Source organism: Anabrus simplex, chromosome 2, assembly GCF_040414725.1.
Source record: "Anabrus simplex isolate iqAnaSimp1 chromosome 2, ASM4041472v1, whole genome shotgun sequence".
In the NCBI taxonomy this organism is placed as follows: domain Eukaryota; kingdom Metazoa; phylum Arthropoda; class Insecta; order Orthoptera; family Tettigoniidae; genus Anabrus; species Anabrus simplex.
This window is the reverse complement of record NC_090266.1, coordinates 1,146,971,817-1,146,996,688: the sequence shown is the minus strand read 5'-3', so window position 1 is coordinate 1,146,996,688 and position 24,872 is coordinate 1,146,971,817. Positions and strand designations below refer to the sequence as shown.

General features: G+C 38.8%; 1 protein-coding gene across 2 annotated transcripts in view; it reads left to right on the top strand.

Annotated features, from left to right (window-relative positions):
• Positions 1–24,872, top strand: part of LOC136864747 (uncharacterized protein F54F2.9) — a 112,700-nt gene that overhangs the window by 21,124 nt on the left and 66,704 nt on the right. For both annotated transcript variants that reach the window (XM_067142102.2, XM_067142101.2), the window contains exon 3: positions 13,823–13,924. In XM_067142102.2, the coding sequence (XP_066998203.2) occupies positions 13,823–13,924 (102 nt within the window). The remainder of the gene's footprint in view (positions 1–13,822; positions 13,925–24,872) is intronic.

The window sequence follows — 24,872 nt, the reverse complement described above, 5'->3', positions numbered from 1 at the left end:
TTAACCACTATTTCCAGTTTTTGCTATATCATTAAGACTACACGTTCAGACATTGCTCAGCACTAACAAGGAACTGTGTACTATAGACACTTGCGTATAAAACTGAACTGAACTCCAACACGGTCAGAGCCAATACTGTGTATTTAGTTTTAGTGTTTGGAACTTGTCTTGAGTTTTTTCCCCCTCTAGACCACTGCCGTTAATCCGCAAAGCAAGTAATCAAGAATGTACTGTGTGTTTTGAGTGCTGATTCGGCCAGTTCTGTTTTCTTCTTTCTGTAGACCCCATCAATACTAATGCACCTCATCATGTTACATTTCATTCTCTAAGTTGTTTCCAAAGAGTCTGTGGCCTATCAGATGGAAGTCTTAGACTTACTGAAAACATTGAGCATGCCTTACGAACAATCACAGTGAAATTTACACTACCGGGCGAGTTGGCCGTGCGGTTAGGGGCGCGCAGCTGTGAGCTTACATCTGGGAGATAGTGGGTTCGAACCCCACTGTCGGCTGCCCTGAAGATGGTTTTTTGTGATTTCCCATTCTCACACCGGGCAAATGCTGGCTGTACCTTAATTAAGGTCATGGCCGCTTCCTTCACACTCCTAGGCCTTTCCTATACCATCGTCACCATAAGACCTATTTGTGTCGGTGCGACGTGAAGCCAAGTGCAAATAAAAAAAAACATTTACACTATAACCCTTTAAGGACTATCAGTGGATTGGGTAGTCCTAGCCACTTGAACACAAGCAGGTCCACAATTCAGAATATGTGTAACAAAGATTTCCAGTCCTATTCCATAGTAACTGAATATTGTAATTTTTAAGGCAACTTACTAGGCCACTAATTGTTGTCCAGGTTCACAAATGGGATCTTACTCTTCAAATCAAACCAATCACCAATTTATTTATTTTTTCATCTTTTTCTTAAACACATTATGCTAGATATTTGAATGATTTCTGAAGCCTTTCATGAAGCCTTCATAATAACATTTCACTTGCAGCATGTCTTAATCTGATTGACAAAATACTTTCAACAAACAAGGTAGCTGTGCATGTGCAATATGTATCATCTAGCTGTAAGTATGCATTCTGAGATGGCAGGCTCAAAACATCTTTGTTGGGAACTATAAAGATGCTTTTCCGTGGTTTTTCATTTCAAACAAATTTTTGGGGTTGTAGCCTAATTAAAACCATTACTGCTACCTTCCTGGTCATAGTTCTTTCATGTCCCAGTAGTACTTACCTGTATTAGTGCAATGGCTCCTTTAGCCTTGTCAAGAACATACACTATCAAATTTTATTTACTCTTAAAATCAGAGTGCTGAAACTTTGAATCTAACCATTATTATCTGCTGTAGTTTCAATAGGCACTTCCCTTGTATACCGGTATCATTTATATGAAAATCATAATGCTCCTCAATACCTCATGTAATGGTTTAGCTATTTTACTGTATGTACTGGCTGTATGGTAGGCTAATTGGTCTGAAAGCCCTCTTAATATTTCATTTTTGGAAATACAGTCATCGTTTAATTACATTTTCAGTTTGTGCACCGTTTTTATTAATCACATTTCAATAAAAAGCTACCTCAGTTTGCAAAATATCACATTTTTTGAGACCTATTTTGATATAATTCCCCTATAAATTCTGCACTCATTTCCTGAGCTTCTTGTAGTTGTCCACTGACTTCCAAAATACCATTTTATTAGTAAGTATATATGTATCATTTAATCTCACCAACATATTACTCATCATTCTGATCAACATCGTTTAGTTTCTTTGGAAGGGTTTTCATGTAGCATATTTGCCAACAGCTGAGACCTCTCCCCCAATCTACACAGTGACCAGCCACCGAAATACAGGCTGTTCCTCAAACGACACTACTACAAATAAGCAGTAAAACTTGGATGTATTGGAGCACTGTGAAATTTTTTATGAGAAAAGAGTGTAACAAGCCTCAAATTCCAAATCTTTATGACTCACTACATTCACTATGCAGAAGTACTGTACTTGGTTTTTACAAACATCATCATTTTCATTTCTCCTTGTCCAGCTCCTGCCAGGCACTTCTCCACTATTGCCTCTCCTTCCACCACTCTTTTTCAGTAAGTGTATTCCAGTCCACTCTTCTTTTTCTTATACTCTTCTTGACAGAGTCCATCCATCTTGCTCTAGGCTTCCCTCTTGCCTTCTTTCCTTCTATCTTAGCCTCCAACACTTGTTTTGGTATCTCTCCCTCCTCATAACATATCCAAACCATCTCAATTTATTCTTCACCATCCTATGACTCAGTTTTTCTGCCCCTATCTTTTTTCTGACCTCAACATTCCTTATTCTGTTTCTTCTTGTCCTCCCTACCATACTCCTCAGGAACTTCATCTCACTGGCCTGGATTTTACTCTCATTTCTTGCTGTCAAAGTCCAGATCTCTGATGCATGCGTTAATATAGGGATATGGTACATCTTGTTGTACATTATCTCTTTACATTTTATAGGAACTTCTCTGTTCCACACCAGGTTCCTTACATTCTGGTAGAACTTATTTCCTGCTTGTACCCTTCTGCTGATCTCCTTATCCAACCTTGCATCTAATATTATTTCACTTCCTAAATATTTGAAGTATTCAACAACCTCAAGGTTCAGTCCCCTGATACTAACGATTTCTTATCTTTGTCTTTCTGCTCTTGTCATCACCACTGTTTTGCTCTTCTCCACACTGATTTTCATACCGTATTTCTCATTATTGTCATTTAAAGCCTCTAGTTGGATTCACACTTCTGTATAGTTGATTCCCCAAATCACTATTCAGTGATCTCCCCAGAAATGTTCATCAGCCGGGCGGCAGGAATGAGTAGCTATGCAGCAAATACTACGTAAGAAATGAATATAAAATCTCAATTTATCCCCCTCGGGGCATTAAAAATAATACCAGGCAGGTAAACATTAACTGCTAAATCGAACTGTTTTAGTGTTATTATCTCGGATAAGACATAAGAGTATTTTGAATTTCTACGGTTCTACTGCTCGTTCATAATCATGCAATGCCGGGGCTTATCACTCGGTAGCTGTGGAGTGCCATCCCATGCCATAAGTTTGTAACGTCATGCAGAATCAAGTGCTCGTGTGCAATTCCACGTTAAATCCATACCTACACCGCTTGCGCACGACACTATACAAAATTCATACTAAACATTGATGCAATTTTGCTGACACTATTGAATATTATTAAATATACAATTTGACAGTATTTACATTTTAATTTGGAGCACCCAATGACTCAGATATGTATTAATATTATGTAACTACCACATATCTAGGTTATGTTAGCCGGGCGGTCTGTAAAAATGGCAGGGTGTGCCCATTAAAAAGGTCCTAGGGAGAACACTGACTGTGACATCTGCAAACAACAATATTTTCATATCCCCTCCATATCTTACCTTTGTTTCCTTTAGAATTTCATCCATAACCATTATAAACATAAGTGGAGACAATACACATCACTGTCTTAGTCCAGTTTGGTTTCTAAACCAATGTGTTCTCCTCGCTGAAGTCTTAACATAACTGGAACCATTCTTACACATTGCTTTCACTAGTTCTCTTGACACCGGGCGAGTTGGCCGTGCGCATAGAGGCGCGCGGCTGTGAGCTTGCATCCGGGAGATAGTAGGTTCGAATCCCACTATCGGCAGCCCTGAAGATGGTTTTCCGTGGTTTCCCATTTTCACACCAGGCAAATGCTGGGGCTGTACCTTAATTAAGGCCACGGCCGCTTCCTTCCAACTCCTAGGTTTTTCCTATCCCATCGTCGCCATAAGACCTATCTGTGTCGGTGCGCGTAAAGCCCCTAGCAAAAGAAAAGTTCTCTTGACTGCCTTCCTCATTGTTTCCTTTTTAGGGTTTCAAGGCATACCATCACCAGATCTTTTCCATATACCCACTATTTTTCCATCAGTAGTAATCTCATGGTAAATATAGAGTCTATCGTTGACCTGCCCTGTTGAAATCCATACTGCTTTTCTTCTAAATTTCTTTCCACCCTTCCACTCATCCTCCTTTCTACTATTCTCTCCAGTATTTTGGCTACTTGTGACAACAGTGTTATTCCTCGATAATTGTCACGTACCTTCCTGTCACCTTTCTTAAATACTGATATTATTGCACCTTTACAGCAATCATCAGGTACTTGTTTTTTCCCTCCATATACACCTTAGCAGTCTGTATAACCAATGTAGAGCAATAGGTTCTGCTGCTTTTATCATTTCCACACATATTTTATCCATCCCTGCTGCTTTTCCTGTTTACATTTGTTTAACAGCCATTTCCACCACTGCCATTGCAATATCAATCTCATTTCTGTATCATCCTCATTTACCACTACACTCTCTTCTGCATCATTTCTCACATTTAGGAGTTTATCAATATAATCTTTCCACCTATTCTTTATCTCCTCTGGGTCTGTTATTACGTTTCCACTCTCTTCTATCACTTGTTTCATGTAGATTCTTTTCTCTTACTTTTTATCAATCCATACAACATCCTTTTTCCATCATTTACATCCTTTTCCAACTCTTGTGTGTTCTCTCCCAATATTATTTTCCTCATTTACCACTTTTTTACACTTGCTCTTAATTTCCTGTTACCGGGCGAGTTGGCCGTGCGCGTAGAGGCGCGCGGCTGTGAGCTTGCATCCGGGAGATAGTAGGTTCGAATCCCACTATCGGCAGCCCTGAAGATGGTTTTCCGTGGTTTCCCATTTTCACACCAGGCAAATGCTGGGGCTGTACCTTAATTAAGGCCACGGCCGCTTCCTTCCAACTCCTAGGCCTTCCCCATCCCATCGTCGCCATAAGACCTATCTGTGTCGGTGCGACGTAAAGCCCCTAGCAAAAAAAAAAATAAATAATTTCCTGTTACTTAATCTTACTTCCTTCTTTCCATTCCACCATGATGTCTCCTTTTCCTTCACTTTCACCGAAGTTCTGCCACAAACTCTGCACAGCTTACAAACGTGTTTTTAAATTTGGTCTATTCTTCTTCTACTCTTTCTACTTCTGATATAGGGATGTGCTGTTTTAATTCCTCCTGAAATTTCTCCTAAGTTCTTTTATCTTTTAATTTCCATACTTTTATTTTCTTCTGTCTTATTTCTTTTACTCTCATAATTTTACCTATTTTCAATTTTGCTACCACTAATCTGTGGTCTCCATCAAATGCCTCCCCTGATAGTGCTGTTAAGTCCATTAACTGTTTACCGTTTATTTTCTCAACCAAAAAATAATCAATAACTTTCTTTTTCTTCTTTCACCCCCAGCCATATCTAGTGATCTTTCTACTATTCTTCTTTCTAAACCAAGTGTTACCCACAATCATTCCATTTCTCTCACAAAAATCAATCAGCTTATCTCTGTCACTATTTCTTTCTCCATATCCAAATGTACCATTTCTGTCATTTCTAATCTGCACATTTAGGTCTCCCATGACAATCACTTCTACATCGATGATTACTTCCTCAAGTGTCTCCAAGAATTCCTCTATATTTTCTTCACTGTTTCTAAAATTATAGAAGTAGAGTACACATTATTTATTATCATACCTTGACATAGCATCATTTAACGTTTGACCATTTGCTTGCTATACACTCCTTCACTTTCCCCTCATCATCGTATTTTCTTTGCTGTGACTTGTACCAAGCTCACTAGCTGCAGTTGCTTAAGTGTGGGCAGTATCGAGTATTCGGGAGATAGTGGGTTCGAACCTAACTGTCGGTAGCCCTGAAGATGGTTTCCATTAGTTTCCCATTTTCACACCAAGCAAATGCTGGGGCTGTACCTTAATTAAGGCCATGGGCACTTTCTTCTCCCTCCTAGCCCTTTCCTGTTCCATTGGTGCCATAAGACCTATCTTTTGATGCAATGTAAAGCAACTTGTAAAAAAAAGCTATGAGTTGTAAATAAGTATAGCTTGGAGCACTGACCTCTGACTACAATGTCTTAATCAATCTCTTTACAGATTCTCCTATCTATACTTAGAGTTTATAATATGGCAGTAGATTTACTGGTAGCTGGTTTTCTAGGGACTCTACAAGACAAACAACCTGTGGCTGATCAGCCCACAGAGGGCTTTGGTCTGTGTAGACAACTGCTGCCCAGACAGATGACCTACAGATACTGGAGCGCCACCTGGTCAGATTGACGACATCCTCAGCCGTATCACTTGGTTATTGTGACCGGGTTTTTAGGTATTGTGTGGGTTACTACAATACGCACATCCAAAAAAGGTTCATCACCTATGCTTTCAACAGTTCATGATATTTAACTGAGAAATAGTAGAAAAATATGTAAATTGAACATAAATACCAATTTTGTCCCAACAGACAAATATACAAAGATCTGTTCAATAACAGGGCTTCGTTTTTTCAATTTGCATTATACAGGCCAACTCAGCACCATTTACCAAGTAACTTGCAATGATGAATGCTTGTATCTTTCTTCACCAGCCTGTCAAGCCATTGTTGATCCAGTTTGTTCTATTCTCTATTGACTTCATTGCATAGATCTTGCAGACTACATGATCAGACACGACATCCTAAAACAGCTTGCTTTAATCAGTCCCTGGCATGTTCACCAAGATTCGTTTTGGAAAGAAAGAAGTTAATTCTAGTTGAACAATATTGGCGGTGGGAAGAAGGACATTGGCGATGTGTGTACGATTGAGACTTAAATTCTTACTGTTATTAATTATTTAAAGGTCTGCCTTGTCAATACAATTCAAAATCTGATATATTTACTAATACATCAAATACATAAAAATATATTAGTATATGTTTCGAGAATTAATTTATAATCGCTTCTCCAGCTTATAGATTAGCATCACATGCATGTAAAATATCTTACTTAATTTTGTTATGTCCTAACATAAAACTGATTAAAATCAACAATACAATAAAAAATCAAATCATATTTAAAGTTCAAACATGAATATCATTCATGTTATGTCCAGTTTGTCCTGTAAAGAATTTATATATGGTACTAAAATTGAGCTGGTTAACAATTTTCAAATGATGATGTGGTGTGGCACCTTTATGAACTTCATAGTCCAAACACCCATCATGGGTCTCAAGTTGTTGTACTTAATAAAGTTGAAACAGTGTGGGTCTGCTTATACCAAAACTAACGACGCATCCAACAGAAATGATTATATTCGTATTTGAAGATCTAGCCTGCCAGGTTAAATTCAACTTTCTTTGTAAGGAAAGGAAAAAAATACTAAAACATAATGGTTCTAATGTAACATGACAAAATAAGTACCCAACGCATAAAATTAAAAGTGACTTATGAGGCGGATCAAATATAAATGGGAATTATTTTTTTAAATTTATTGCATCAACAAAAAATACACATGTAGAGATCACTTTTCTACATAGTGTCCTGCCTTCGATACACATTTTCTTCATCGGATTGGTAAGTTTTTGATGCCGCCCTGACAGAAAGAAGAGGAGCGTGTGTGGAGCCAGTTGCACGCAAACTCTTCTACACTTGCATCATCATCAAACCGCTGTCCCCCTGGGTTTTGTTTGAGTGGTCCAAAGAAATGGTAGTTGCACGGCGATACATCTGGACTGTACAGAGGGTGTTCCAGAGGTGTCCAGAGAATTTCCTCTAGTTTTCTCCATGTTAAAGCGGCAGTATGCGGCCGTCATGGAGAAGAATGATGTTTTGGATCGGTTACCGGCGTTGCTCGTTGCGATACACAGCTTTTGCATCATCCAAAAGGCGGCAGTAATAGGTTGCATTAATTGTCCTTTGTTCTTGAATAAAATCCACCAGCAAAACGCCCATGGAGTCCCAGAAAATGGTTGCAAGCATCTTCCTAGCAGATGGATGTGTTTTGGCCTTGACCGGACCTGCTTCATCTCGTCGCCGCCACTCCATGCTTGCTTGCTTTGACTCTGGGGTGTAATGATGCACCCATGTTTCATCACAACTCACAATACGATGCAAGAAATCCTCTCCTTCCTCCTCGTAGCGACGCAGGAGTCTCTGTCAAACTTCCCGGCATAAAGTTTTTGTTCCTGGTTGAGGAGAAGAGAAACCAACCTGGCAGACAATTTTCTGAAATGGAGTTCTGCTCTGATGATGGTTTGAACACTTCCTTAACTTATTCCTATGGCTAAAACAATTCGCGAAATTTTTATTCACTGATCTTCACCAATATGTCACGAATGGCAACAATGATGTCTGCAGTAATGCTTGTCCGTGGTCTCCTTTCACGAGGTTCATTTTTCACAGCTTCTCTTCCTGCCACAAATTTTTTTAGCTCACCCATACACTCAAGTCTGTGGAAGTGTTTCTTCCCCAAACTGTGCACGGAGCAGTCTCAAAATTTTGGAAGGTTTGGTGCCCTCTTTTGCAAGAAATTTGATAATGATGCGTTGCGCAACAGACGTGTGCACCTCTTGCTCACTTGTTTCGTACTGAAGCAACCCAGCTCTCCATTGTTGTTCACGTGTGCAAATCCCTTCTCCAGACACCCCCACCAACATTCTGGCAAAGCTCTGCTCCAGAATTATTACTACCAGCAGCGATACATTCAAATTCCCATTTATATTTGATACTCCTTCGTACATTGAATGCGAAGGCCTAGCAGATGTGTTGGCACTATAAGCTCAATCAGCAGACTCTTGGACTGTCGAGTTAGTGAGTTGAACATCTGGTGGTCGAGTTAGTGAGTTGAACATCTGGTGGGGTGGAGTGGGAGGAATCTGCAGCACAGGAGGGGAGTTGACTTCTTAAAGCCCACTTGCGCTTTTCTTCACTGTCCTCGTCTTGTTGCCCTCCTCCTAGAATAATGGTTTGCTAATTTGAATAACTGATTATCCTCTGCCATTTGTTCATTTTGACTATTTTCCTTGTCAAGTTTCTGTAACTGATAAATTTCTAATTTCTCAAGAATATTAATTTGTTTACCTTTATTTAAAGGGTGTAGCACAACCATATCGTACGATATTTGTGAATTGGTGGTTATTATCATACATATGTTCACACATGGCAGAGTATCTAGCATATGTTCTTGCATTGACATGCTCTTTGTAGCGTCCTACTACACTTCTACCTGACTGTCCCTCATAATTTATTTAACACTTGGCATGTCAACTTGTACATTCCCAATTTATTATAAGTACTGCTTGTGTTCACGCTGTTAGAATCGAACAGGATTTTTATTATAATTATTAACTTCTTCAAAGATGACTAATGTTGTGTTATTAATGTAAATTTCTTTTGGCCATTGGCTGCAATAAAATATTATTATTCCTGAAAGATGTTTTGTGAACAGTTTGACTGGACTATATGATTGTCTGTTGATGTATGTAAATGTCGCAAATTTCTATGTGGGACAATCACATAGAAGTGTAGCAGTACGCTACAAAGAGCATGTCAATGCAAGAAAATATGCTAGATACTCTGCCATGTGTGAACATATGTATGATGATAACCACCAGTTCACGAATATCGAACGTGATATTGTTCTGCTACACCCTTTAAATAAAGGTAAACAAATGAATATTCTCGAGAAATTAGAAATTTATAAGTTACAGAAACTTGTCAAGGAAAATAGTCTAAACAAACAAATGGCAGAGAATAATCAGTTATTCAAATTAGCAATCCAGTATTCTGGAAAGAGGGCAACAAGAGGGGGACAATGAAGAAAGGTGCAAGTAGGCAGTAAAAAGTCAACTCCCCTCCTGTGCTGCAGACTCCTCCCACTCTACCCCTCCAGATGTTCAACTCGCTAGCTCGGCAGTCCAACAGCCTGCCAATTGAGCTTATAGTGTCACCATTTCTGCTATGCCTTTGCATCTAATTTAAGTAACTTTTAATTTCATGCATTGGGTTCTTTTTTTTTAATGTTGCATTTGAACTATTTTATTTTAGCTTGTCCCCCTCCCCCTTTCTTTTTTCCTTACAGACAAAGAAAGTTCAAATTATCCTGGCAGGCTTGATCTTCAAATACAAATATAATCATTTCCGTTGGATGCGTCATTATTTTGGTATAAGGAGACCCACACTGTTTCAACTTTATTAAGTACAACAACTTGATACCCATGAAGGGCATTTGGACTATGAAGTTCATAAGGATGCCACACCACAACAACATTTGACAGTTGTTGACAAACTCAATTTTAGTACTGTATATGAACTCTTTACAGGACAAACTGGTCATAACATAATGGTATTCATGTTTGATATTTTACTATGTTTTTATTTTTTATTGTATTGTCGTTTTAACCAGTTTTATGTTAGGACAATAAAATATATTTAAATAAGGTATTTTACATGCATGTGATTCTAATCTATAAGCTGAAGAAGAGAATAGTAATGAATTCTCAAAACATATACTAATATATATTTATATATTTGATGTATTAGTAAACATACCAGATTTTGAATTGTATTGACAATGCAGACCTTTAAATAATTAATAATAGTAATTTAAGCCAATACAGACCATTGGTGGCCATTATGGTCAAGCTTATAGTACTTAAATTCTTGTCCATGGAGACAAATTATTTTCCAAAATGCGTGAGATACAGTTCTCCAGTTGGTTGGAGGAAGATTTCTTGTTACTGAGGAGCCTTGGAGTTGCCCTGAGTGAGCCTGTTAGGCATATAGTAACTCCTTGTAATACCATCCCAAAACAGTCATCCTGGATAAGTCCTTTAGACACATGACTACCCCATGTAATACCATCCCAAAATATCTTGCATCTGAGATTTTCAGCATTTCCAGATTTCCTATAAATACCTTATCTGCAACTGTATGGAACAAAACTCACGCAGCATTATTGATAAGTCATACATTGCTCCAATGCTGAACAGTCTATCCTGCCACGCCCATCTGTAATGTTGTCCATAATGTTGAGATGTAAAAACCGAGGCTAATCCGTTGGCCATTAAGAGTGAATATTGGCATCATGCACCCTCTTTCTCACAAATAGGGTGGACTAAGATGTCCTTTGTTGCCCAGAAATCATTATCGAGTATGGTATTATTGGCCTTAGAGTTCCTCTGAGCCTAAAGTCACAGATAGCTGGCAGCCTTCAAATAACCCCTTCAGGGCAAGTTCTCGTCAACACCTGTATTCGCGTAACTATTCCATGTCCAAACCACATCACTTTGACTGACTCTTAGAGGTATGGCAACTTTCTTCATTGATAATCATTTCAGGCGTAAAATAACTGGGCACGCAGGAACAATTTTCAGCATTGCTTTTCTTACTACAGCTTAATTTCCATACAGTGTTCACAACAGGACTTTGCTTTCTTCCTGATGGTACTTCAAGTTGAAAGCCTTCTGTACCTTGACTTTCTTTTACTTTCAATAGGTTGGGTGATGGGACCTTGTTCACTATGCAGGTAGGTTGTAAAGGTACCTGACCTGTACCATGTGAACATTCATTTGCTCGTTGTACTTGTGAGTTACCTGAACCCGGGATTCTTTGAACCGAAGGCCTCATTGTTCATCATTCAGCCAAGGAGCCTATTTCATCCCTAAAATGTACTATACAAATTAAAATCACTATCACCTCTCAGTAATTTACTAGTAGTAATACTACTACCTCGTCCTAAAAAAATGTTTCACTTTTGAGCTTTGTCCCATTGCAGTATATAGTGAGCTCGATAGCTGCCGTCACTTAAGTGCGGCCAGTATTCAGTAATCGGGAGATAGTGGGTTCGAACCCCACTGTTGGTAGCCCTGAAGATGGTTTTCCATGGTTTCCCATTTTCACACCAGGCAAATGCTGGGGCTGTACCTTAATTAAGGCCACGGCCGCTTCCTTCCCACTCCAAGCCCTTTCCTGTCCCATTGTAACCATAAGCCCTATCTGTGTCAGTGCAACGTAAAGCGGCTTGTAAAAGAAAAAATCATTTCAGGATTATGGCTAACTTTTGTTTATATCAAACAAGGAACCTGTTCCGCTTTGAGGTTACTGGTACTTGGAGTAGGTTGTACCATTCTGAAAGGTCTTCAATAAAAATGAGAACAGTTATGGCCTTTTTCTGGTCTTCTTATGAATAGATTATCTTCTGTAAACATTTGCCTGACTATTCTTTCTCTAACATACCATTTGTCATGGTTTCAAGGCAATACCTGACAACAAACGTAGTTGTATAACTGTCACGTAGAACTTGGAAGGTGATGAACCTATTATCATTGGCCAATGGAGACTCCTGTACGCTGGTCCAAATTGGGTGCTGTACCTTCCACTTTCACGATAACGTTGTATGGCACGCTGGACACCTCATTACAAATCTCCAGTAGCATTAGCCACGTAACATGCACTGCACTCCTGTAAAACTGCTCTCACAATTTATTCAAGAGTTAAAGGTTTTATATAATTGATGAATGAGCTTACAAACTGACTAAAGCATTTAACAAAATTAATGCGAAAACTCTAATAGCCATATGATGGATATGCCATATCAGTATGCTGTCACATTACTCACAAGGGACACTCTTGACCATGAATGCTCTGAACTGCATGAAAACATGCTTATAATATGGATTGTTCGTCACAACACAGTGATCTGTGACTTTTCCATCCTAAACTCAGCAGTTGCAATTAGACAGCAGCATGTTGTATATGCACTGGCAAGTATAGCTGCTGCATTTATCTTTAGTGGAAGCCATTTCTTTTCAGTTTCAACTTAGTTAATCTACGGGATTATTCAAAATTAGTTTCCTGAAAGTATCAATGAATTTTTTTGAAACTACTGATCAAATTTTATTAAGATATTTGTCAAACCTCATGCCATGTCATCAAATTTTGGGCCCAGCCGACAGACATCGCTCCATGCACTCCCCTCACTCGTCTGGCGGGAAATGTGATGCAGTCGCCGTGAAGGTGTACAACGGTGCGTTTCTGCTTGTCACAAGCACTCAGTTCCTGACCCAATTGCAGCCTATACCCCTTGCACTGCGGTTGTCATCATAAAATTCTGTATACCGTAGGTTGTGGAATGGCTTGCTCTAGGTATAGACTACTTGGGACATCGTGTATATGTTCCTCTCATAGCTTCCACAACGTGGTCTTCTACATGAGGGCATCCCTGTCCTATGCCACACAACTTGTTCCCACGAATCGATCATACGATGCTTTGATAGTTTTCGCCTATCGCGGAGCTTTCGGATACTCTGTTTTGAAACGTCTTTGTAAGGTAATTTGCAATTTCGTTCCATGAAACCACAGAAAGCACGGCGCACACTCCACACCGTGTATACCTCCATGACAAATGCGTCACGTTTCTTGCCAGATGAGCAAGAAGAGTGCATAAAGCGAAGTCTGTTGGCTAGGCATAAAACTTGATGGTATGGCATGAGGTGTGACAACTATCTGAATAAATTTTGATGAGTAGTTTTGAAATTATTCATTAAAACATTTAGGTAACTAATTTAGAATAACCCTGTATAACTGTGAGGTTTTTCAATCCATCAAAACTAGTGCAGTTTAAATTAAATTTAAACTGTATCGACACACTGAAAAAACCTATAACTCTTAGGTTCTTCAGTCGGTCAGAAACTAATTTAGGATGAAGTAAGTTATGAAAATACCTAAAAAAGAAATCATTAGATAACAGATTATACCTGAAAGAGTTACCATTATTTCAGAACAGAATGATATGTTTCATTCTTGCAAGAACATCATCAGTTTCTGTCATTCTTGCAAGAACATCATCAGTTTCTGTCAAATCTCACTTTTAATCATTATTATTAATATGTGTTATTATTATGTATTAATGTATTTTTTTACTTATTGTTTGTCAGGATGCCAATGCAACAGAAATCAAGAAAGCATATCGCAAACTATCCTTACAGCTCCATCCTGATAAGAATGATGCACCTGATGCAGAAATTAAATTTCGACAGGTAATGCATGTGTTTAAAATGTGATAGCTTTAATTATTGTGTAATTTCATTTTTTTCCCTTTTGATACATTCACTCTGTAGTAGGCCTAATTCACAGCATTGTGGAAAAAATTAAACTCCCTTGTTTTCTGTGTATTTCTTTTCCAAACCAGTTTGTGGATTATTTTCAGTGTCATTTTTTATCATTAGGCTTGGTGATTATGCATAACAATTATAATCTATATATATAAAAGAACATTTACTGACTGACTGATTCATCATCACCGAGCCAAAACTACTTACATAAATGAAATTTTGAGGATTCATTTATATTACAATGTAGGTGCTCCCTAAGGAAGGATTTTTGGATATTCCATCGCTAAGGGGTTGGAAAAGGGGGTGAATTTTTAAAATGAGTGTATCTATATCTCAAGAGTTTACAGATGTAATAATTGGTATTTAGAATCTCCTTTAAAAATAAAGAAACACTTTTTTTGTTGTTGTTGGAAAATCCCACTAGGAGGGGTGAAGAAGGGTGAAAAATGGGATGAATGCCTTTAATGAGGATACTTATATCTCAGAAACTGAAGATATTACAGACCTAAAAATTGTTACTTGGAATCTTCTTCAAAAATAAACAAGAACATATTTTTTTTTTGTTTTTGGAATATACAATTAATGGGGGTTAAACTGGAGTCACAAATGGGATGAATTTTTAGAAAGTCTATATCTACAGTACCGGTATATCTCAGAAACATAAAACATTACAGTTGTAAAAATTGGTATTTGGAATCTCCTGTAAAAGTAAAAAAACATTGGTGATTTGTTTTCGGAAACTCCACTTAAGGGGTACTAAAATGGGGATGAAACTTAAAAATGATCATGTCTACAGAATATCTCAAAAACTTAACATGTTACAGAAGTGAAAAGTGGTATTTTTATCTCTATTAAAAATATAGAAGCATGTATTTTTGTTTTCGAAAAAAACACTTGGGGTAAAAATGACTGAAAATGGGGTTGAATTATTTTTATTAGGATACCGATATCTCAAAAACTGAAGGTGTTACGACATGAAGTTTGGTATTTGGAATCTCCTTTAAAAATAAAGTAATAAGTATTTTTTTGTTTTCGGAAATCCACTTGGGGGGGGGGGGGGATTGAAAAATGAGTTGACTTATTTGTATGAAGATACTATTATCTCAAAAAGCTTAAGACGTTGCAAACGTCAAAATTGGTATTTGGAATCTGCTTTAAAAGTAAAGAAACGTATTCCTTTGATTTTGGAAAATCCAGTGAAGGGGGAAGGGGGGTGAAAAATTGAAAAATTAATTGAATTAATTATATGAGGATACTTACATCTAATAAAAACTAAAGTTGTTACAGACGTGAAAATTTGTATTTGGATCTCCTTTAAAAACAAAGAAAAACACATTTTGGGGGAAATTCATCTTGGGGGACGGGCGTGAAAAGGAGTTGAATTCCTTTTATGAGGACACATATCTCAAAAACTGAAGATGTTACAGTCGTGATAATTGGTATTTAGAAGATCCTTTACTAATAAAGAAACAAGTTTTTTTTCTGGGGGAGGAAATTAGTTCAACGGCGGTACATTCATAACGTACTTGATTCTGATCATAAACCGGTCATTTTTAATCTTTCCTTGGTTCGTTTTCAAGAGCCATATTTTACTTAGGAGAACTTAAAGTTAGATTACAGTAGATTCTCCTGGAATATCAATAAAAATTTAAACATATTTGAAATAAATGATAGGATTGATATTGATCGTGCAATATTGTTCAGCTCTATAATAAGGTCAATAATGCATGGAAGTATATAATTCGTATCACCAGAAATCCTGCGCACTTGCCTACGCGCGACAATCGTGCTGTTCCCATTGTCAGCAATGACAATGGCAGCAGGTGTAATTTACTGCCAAGTAGCGGTCTTGCATCTTCCTGCGGGGTCCAGAACATCAATAATAATTATAGTAATAATAATTATAATAACCTAAATACAACTAATATCACCCACAATAATAATATTCAGGACCGTTGTCAAAATGTGCGGACCGCGCTGGAAACGGGTCCTGGCCGGGTAATGACTATGAACCACGGGTTCAGTACTGCTAAGACACCCAAGACGACACCACACCGGGTCTCTTCAGGGATTTGATCCATATTAAAAATGCTAATAGGAAAAGAGGGCAAAGATTTAGGCACCCAACTGGCCGGGCAGAATACCTGGAGCTAGCCCGGGAAGTACGAAATCGATTGCTGGAAAGCATGATTGAAAAATGAGAGGAACTTTGCCGTCAGATCGCGAATTTTGGCAGATAATATATAAAATGTTAAGCATTCAATTATAAATTTCAGTATAATACCGTAGCGAAGCACGGATATCTTGCTAGTATAAAATGCGTCCTGACTGACGTGCAATATTGTTCAGCTCTATAATAAGGTCAATAATGCACGGAAGTATATCATTCGTATCGCCAGAAATCCCGCGCACTTGCCTACGCGCGACAATGGTGCTGTTCAGATTGTCAAAACTACTGAACATAAAGAAATGAAATTTTGGGGATACATTTACATTAGGGTGTAGGTGCTCACTAAGGGAGGATTTTTGGATATTCTGGTGCTAATGGGGTGAAAAGGGGGGTGAATTTTTAAAATGAGGATAACTGTATCTCAAAAACTTCAAAGTTTACAGACATAAAAATTAGTATTTGGAATCTCATTTAAAAATAAAGAAACACGTATTTTTTTTGGAAAATCCCATTAAGGGGGGGTGAAAAATGGGGGGAAATGGGTTGAAAAACCCTTAATTGGGGGGGGGGGTTGAAAGAATTGAAAAATTAGTTGAATTATTTGTATGAATATATATATACAAAAAAAAAATCGAAAGATGTTACAAGCACGAGAAGTGGTATTTGTAATCTCCTTTAAAAATAAAGAAACACGCATTTTGGGGGGGGAATCAACTTGGTAGGGGGGGGATGAAAACTGAGATGAATTCCTTTTACGAGGATATATATATCTCAAAAACTGAAGATGTTACAGTCGTGATATTTGTATTTGGAAGCTCTTTTAAAGAAACGGGTACTGTTTATTTTTGGAAAATTCACTTAAGTGGGGAGTGTGAAAGGAAGTGAAAAAAATGTAATTCTTTTTCTGGAGAAACTTATATCTCAAAACTAAAGATTACAGAGGTGGAAATTGGTAATTGGAATCTCCTTGAAAAATAAAGAAACACGCATTTTTTTTTGGGAGTGAGGTGAAACCCATATAACGGGTGGGGGTAGAGTGAAAAAGGAGTTCAATTCTTTTCATGAGGATACTTATGACTCAAAAACTGAAGATGTTACAGACTTGAAAGTTTGTATTTGGAATTTTCTTTCAAAGTAAGGAAACACGTAATCTTTTGTCTTTGGAAAATCCACGTAAGGGGGGTGAATTATTAAAAAATTAGTTGAAATCTTTGTATGAGGATACTTATATCTCAAAAACTAAAGATGTTTCACATGTGAAAATTTGTATTTGGAATCTCCTTTAAAAATAAAAAACACGCATTTTTTGGAGGGGGGTGGGAGTCAACTTAACGGGCTGGGGTGAAAAAGGATTTGAATTCTTTTTTATGAGGATGCTTATATCTCAAAACTTGAAGATCCACTTAAAGGGGGTGAATGAATTGAAAAATTAGTTGAATTATTTGTATGAGGACACTTATATCTCGAAAATTAAGAATATAAAGCCGTGAAAATTGGTCTTTGGAATCTCCTTTAAAAATAAAGAAACACACACTTGTGGAGAGGGGGAAGCAGCTTAACTGGTAGGAGGGGGTGGGGTGAAAAGAGTTGAATTACGTTTATGAGGATACTTACACTGACTGACAGTGACAATGCAACACCAAGGAGGAGTGGTTCGAAAGGGATGAAAGTTGGGGGAAAAACAGAGACGGCACGGATGAATAATTGATGTTTATTTCAAACCGATATGCAGGTTACACAATGCGCGCGGCATCGACTCAGTAGGATGTAGGACCACTGCGAGCGGCGATGCACGCAGAAACACATCGAGGTACAGAGTCGATAAGAGTGCAGATGGTGTCCTGAGGGATGGTTCTCCATTCTCTGTCAACCATTTGCCACAGTTGGTCGTCCGTACGAGGCTGGGGCAGAGTTTGCAAACGGCGTCCAATGAGATCCCACACGTGTTCGATTGGTGAGAGATCCGGAGAGTACGCTGACCACGGAAGCATCTGTACACCTCGTAGAGCCTGTTGGGAGATGCGAGCAGTGTGTGGGCGGGCATTATCCTGCTGAAACAGAGCATTGGGCAGCCCCTGAAGGTACGGGAGTGCCACCGGCCGCAGCACATGCTGCACGTAGCGGTGGGCATTTAACGTGCCTTGAATACGCACTAGAGGTGACATGGAATCATACGCAATAGCGCCCCAAACCATGATGCCGCGTTGTCTAGCGGTAGGGCGCTCCACAGTTACTGCCGGATTTGACCTTTCTCCACGCCGACGCCACACTCGTCTGCGGTGACTATCACTGACAGAACAGAAGCGTGACTCATCGGAGAACACGGCGTTCCGCTATTCCCTCATCCAAGTCGCTCTAGCCCGGCACCATGCCAGGCGTGCGCGTCTGTGCTGTGGAGTCAATGGTAGTCTTCTGAGCGGACGCCGGGAGTGCAGGCCTCCTTCAACCAATCGACGGGAAATTGTTCTGGTCGATATTGGAACAGCCAGGGTGTCTTGCACGTGCTGAAGAATGGCGGTTGACGTGGCGTGCGGGGCTGCCACCGCCTGGCGGCGGATGCGCTGATCCTCGTGTGCTGACGTCACTCGGGCTGCGTCTGGACCCCTCGCACGTGCCACATGTCCCTGCGCCAACCATCTTCGCCACAGGCGCTGCACTGTGGACACATCCCTATGGGTATCGGCTGCGATTTGACGAAGCGACCAACCTGCCCTTCTCAGCCCGATCACCATACCCCTCGTAAAGTCGTCTGTCTGCTGGAAATGCCTCCGTTGACGGCGGCCTGGCATTCTTAGCTATACACGTGTCCTGTGGCACACGACAACACGTTCTACAGTGACTGTCGGCTGAGAAATCACGGTACGAAGTGGGCCATTCGCCAACGCCGTGTCCCATTTATCGTTCGCTATGTGCGCAGCACAGCGGCGCATTTCACATCATGAGCATACCTCAGTGACGTCAGTCTACCCTGCAATTGGCATAAAGTTCTGACCCCTCCTTCTTGGTGTTGCATTTGCTCTGTCAGTCAGTGTATATCTCAAAAAATGAAGATGTTACTGACGTGAAAATTTTTATCTGGAATCTCCTTAAAAATAAAGAAACACTCATTTGTTTTGTTTTTTATTTTTTGGAATATCTACATAAGGGTTGTGGGGTTGAAAATAAGTAAATAAGGATTTGAAATATGTTTATGAGAATACTTTATCTTTAAAACTGAAGCTGTTACAGACATGAAAGTTGGTATTTTGAAGAAGAAGTTGAATTATTCTTATGAGTATACCTTTATTTCAAAAACTGTAGGTGTTACAGAGGTACAGACATGAAAACTGGTATTTGGAATCTCCTTTAAAAATAATGAAACACGTATTTTATTGTTTTTGGAAAATCCATTTAAGGGGCTGAAAGGAATTTGAGAAGCGGGCAAATTTTTTAAATGAGTATCGCTATATCTACATTATATGTCAAAAACTTAACATGTTAGGGACAAGAAACTTGGTATTTGGAAAGTCCTTTAAAAATACAGGAACTGTACCGTTTTGTTTCCAGAGAAGGCCCTTAACGTTGGGTGAAAAGAAGTGGAAAATAGTTTGAATTATTTTTTATGAGGATACTTATATCTTAAATACTGACAACGTTGATGATGATGCTCGTTGTTTTAAGGGGCCTAACACCGAAGGTCATCGGCCCGTACTGACGATGTTACAGGCGTGAAAATTGGTATTTGGAATCTCCTCTAAAAATAAAGAAACATGTATATATTTTTTCGACTTGAGAGATGACTGTTTCTCACATGCACAGTTCTATGTCGCATGGTTGTCATCTCCAAAAGGTAATGGTAAATTTTTGGGTGAGTTTTTTACTTTAGGAATTTTCAGATAATGTCTTAGTAAAATGTCGAGGAATGATTATTTCCATCAAGTTACAAAATCCACGCGAGTAAAGCCGCAGTTTGTTTATAATACCAATATAAATGGTCCGTTATTGGACATTATAAATTTTCCCGCTAAATCATTCCTGGTTGCCAGCGTTTCGCCCTTGTTTTTTTATACAGGGTGATTAATTTAAAAGTTCAGAGCGGAGTGCCGAGGATTAGGCACGCCAGGAAACGGAGACAGCGAGCGCAGTGCCCGCAATGACAAGCAGGCATAGTCGACTCAAAGAAGCGGCATGATTATGCCTATAGAAACTAAACGAAACTGAACTAACCGGCTACATTGATGCTCTGGACAAATAAGTAAATGAATAAACAAATAAATCCACTAGGAAATTAAAATTAAAGTCACATGTGCTTCTCTCTAACATGTTAAGTTTTTGGCATATAATATAGATATTCCGGTACTCATTTTAAAAATTCGTCCGCTTCCCCAATTCTTTTCAGCCCCTCAACTGGATTTTCCAAAAACAATGAAATACGTAATAATCAAATAAATAAATCAATCAATCAACTAGGAAATTAAACTGAACTCACCAGTATTTACAGACGATGCTGAAAGTGATCTCCTTCAGCTGCAATGCAAGCTTCACATCTTGTAATGAGATTTTGAAACACACTTTGTAGTGTGTGTGGACACCGATAGAATGCACAATGTTCCTAATTTCAATTTTTAATTCTTCTGCAGTTCGAGAATTATTCCTGTAAACTTTTCTTGTAAGATTTCCCCATAGATAAATTTCACATGTGCTTAAATCTGGTAAACGAGCGGGCCATAAGCCTTTTCTGATGATCTGATCATCATCGAACACCTCCCGTAACCGTCGCATAGAGCTACACGCCGTATGGTCCGTTGCACTATCCTGCTGGAAATAGCCGTACCTTTTCTCTTCTTCAGTCAGTTCAGCAAAAAATGGTTCCAGAATGTTGTGAATATAACGGTCAAAAGTAATCGTGTCCTGAAAAAATATCGGGCAGATAATTCGTCAGGCACTGAGAGTGCACCACACACCCACCTTCACATCATGCAGAGGTCTCGGCTGTAAAATGTGCGGGTTGTCTGTATCCCAGATTCTGTTGTTCTGTGAATTAACATATCCACTCAAATGAAACCAGGCTTCGTCGCTCATAAAAAGAAAGTTCGGATCCACAATACCATTGTGGACACTATTGATTGCCCGTCTGACTCGTTGGCTGAATGGTCAGCGTACTGACCTTCGGTTAGAGGGTCCTGGGTTCGATTCCCAGCCGGGTCGGGGATTTTAACCTACATTGGTTAATTCCAATGGCCCGGGGGCTGGGTGTTTGTGCCGTCCCCAACATCCCTGCAACTCACACACCACACACAACACTATCCTCCACCACAATAACACGCAGTTACCTACACATGGCAGATGTCGCCCACTCTCATCGGAGGGTCTGCCTTACAAGGGCTGCACTCGGCTAGAAATAGCCACACGAAATTATTATATTGATTGCCCAATTGCAAAATTGTATTCTTGCATTGAAATCTGTAGGCAGTATGTTATGGACTGAATGAGTCCGATAAGATCGTAAATGTAACAATTTTGTTGCATTACGTGCTGAAGAAGGTGAAATGCCACTTTCCTGAGCTACTCTCCGAAGCGACTTATGTGGACTGACCTGGAGTCTTGCCTGTATATCTTATAACCTCTCCCGTGTGAGAGCTGTTCTCCTTCGCTTCTCTTTTTTTATTGATTACGGAACCGATACTACGCCACTTGATAATGAGCTGATGCACATAACCTTTTGATGGTTGTCGCACCGGGAAATTGTCTACGGAATTTTTGATGGCACATTTTAACTGGTTTCTTCTTCTTGTGCAAATAACACTCGACCAAAAATATTCTTTGCTCTATAGTGTATTTAACCATCATGATAACAACCTCACAATACACCTTAAAAGTCCAATAGTTTCTAGCGAATTGAGGGACAGAGTGCCAAACAGCTGCGCGCTGGCACTGAACACTTCTTATCTTTTCAGTGTTGACACAAGCCATACAGTATGAAGTTCGCTTGGGAATTCCCATGGCATGCAAGCAGAAGTCTGAACTCTTAAATTATTCTTCCTGTACAAGGAAAATTTTTTAGCTATGAAGCATCAGAATTTTGTATATAACCTCTGCAGTCCTGATGAGAAATGAAGATGATTATTTTTCAAGAGTGTTAATGATAAAGCATGTACAGGTTCTGTAAGACTTGATATAATCATTAACTCATTTATTTTTATTTCCATTGGGTTATCTATATAGTGTATACCCATAAGCAAGTTAAGTCAGTTTAACATTTTATTCAAAACTGGAAACATAATTTTGTTCTGACTGTTAAAATTAAAGTTTATGAAATAATTATCATGTGCAGAATCAAAACAGAGCATAATCATTGTGCATTAATGAGGTTTTTTCCTAGTTTATAACTTTACTTAGACAGTCATACACTGAGCAACTCCACTCTTTGTTTCCTGCTGGAGTTCGAGTGTGTATGGCTTGGCTTAGTTTCTTCAAGCCTTCTTATTATGTAAACTGATCCTTATGGGGTAATTTAGTTTTGAATTTCTTGATAGCTTTTAGTGAACACATCATAATGCAAATAAAATTTAAAATGTATGTCCCCTTGTAGTCTGTTCGTGTGGTATAGTGGTTAGCATGATTAGCTGCCATTCCCGCAGGCCCGGGTTTGATTCCCAGCTCTGCCACAAAATTTAAAAATTGGTACGAGGGCTGGAATGGGGTCAACTCAGCCTCGGGAGGTCAACTGAGCAGATGGCAGTTTGATTCCCACCTCAGCCATCCTGGAAGTGGTTTTCCATGGTTTCCCACTTCTGCAGGCAAATGCCGGGATGGTACATAGCTTAAGGCCACAACCACTTCCTTACCTCTTCATTGTCTATCACTTCCAATCTTCCCATCCCCCCACAAGGCCACTGTTCAACATAGCAGGTGAGGCCACCTGGTCGAGGTACTGGTCCTCCTTTCCATTTGTATCCTCCGAACCAAAGTCTCACGCTCAAGGGCATTGCACTTGAGGTGGTAGAGGTGGGATCCCTTGCTGAGTCCGAGGGAAAAGCCAACCCTGGAGGGTAAACAGATTAAGAAAGGAAGATGTCCCCTTGTATGTCATAGCTCCTGCTGGTTAATAGTGGCAAGGAAACATATCCGCTTTCCACGTACATGACCCATTGCACAGAAAGGGCCTAAAGTCAGATTTTTCATTTTTGAGATTTTTGTGGTTCTAAAAATTGGCATAAGATAATGAGCATTTTGAAAAGAAGAAAAGAATTCATGAGTCTAGGTGCAGTACTTCAGAAGATATTAATTATTTATTGACTGTTGCTATTTAGAAAACTGTAATTTGAGATAACCGCAATTACAGCTTTCACTGATTTTCTTACCTGTTGTAAAATGTTTTCGTGACATTGAATGACAAGGACTCGAACTGTTGCATAACTTAGTTTGTTTAAGAAGACCCATATTTAGCGCAAGAAGTCAAAATATAGAAATTGAATTTTTACACCCCAGATTCTTTTGTTCAGTTCTGCTGTGAAATTTCCTTTGCCGACTTTGGGTCCCTGTCTGCACAACAGGTAACATAATGCTTTTGCATTTATTCAGTAGGCTATAATTGAAATGTCTAACAAAGAGTGAAAAATGCATTATTTGGTGTATATACAGTTAAACCTCCTTAAGATGTTTCTGCAGGGGAGAAAATGTACTATTGAATATACAAATAAAAACTTTTCAACAGGGATACGTAAACACTTGTGATATGTTTTTTTTCTGACATGCGTGCATTTTACGTTGTGTATGTAGGGTTATAGGCCACCTACGGTTTTTAAAGATGAAATGAGAATAGGAAAGGCGTGAAAAAGAAAACAAGAGAAGAAATACGGAAACCCTTTTCTACTGGCGCTTATTAAATAACAACAGTGTATTAAAAATCATGTAAAACAACAGAAAACAAATATGAAAACATTTGCACTGGGGTCTATAAAAGTATCACTGTAGTATTGCAGATCACACTCTTTCTAAAACAAATGTTACCTGAAGCCTTGAATTTCGGACCAGTGGATTATTATTTTATTTTTTTAATTTTTAAATATTTGAAGCCATCTCTTTTCAGTTTCGACTCAGTTATGTTATAACTGTTAGGCTCTTCAGTCTGCCGAAACTAACTTTGAGTAAATAAATGTATAAAATACAGTACCTGAAAGGGAAAACGTGGTAACAGTATTACGCCTGAAAAAGAAAATACGTAATTAAAGTAGAACGACGTGGTTTGTGCTTGAAAGAACATCATCAACTTCTACCAAATTACACTCAAATATTTAGAAATATTTTTTTTCTTAAACACTTAAATATAAATATTTGTTTATTTCTGTTTAAATACTTCCTGGATTATAATTTTGTCTTCATTACTAAGTGATTTCACATTTTCAGTATGCATCATGCTGGTCAACTGCATATGATTATGTTCCTAGGCCATAAGGAGGCTATCACGCGACAAATATTCACTACCCTTCACTGTATCACTCAACACAGAATTATTTTTAACATCTGGCATGCAAAATACAAGCACAAAGAGGCTCACTGGGTTATTCAGCGATATCAGCGATAAGCTCATATTCTGGTTTCAGGGAAAGAAGAATGGCAATCACATCAATAGCTCTACATGAACTAATACAGTAACTAGATCCCTAAACACTGTGTATGATTCAATGTATTCTGATCTTGAAAGTTCTCGTAAGATGCAAA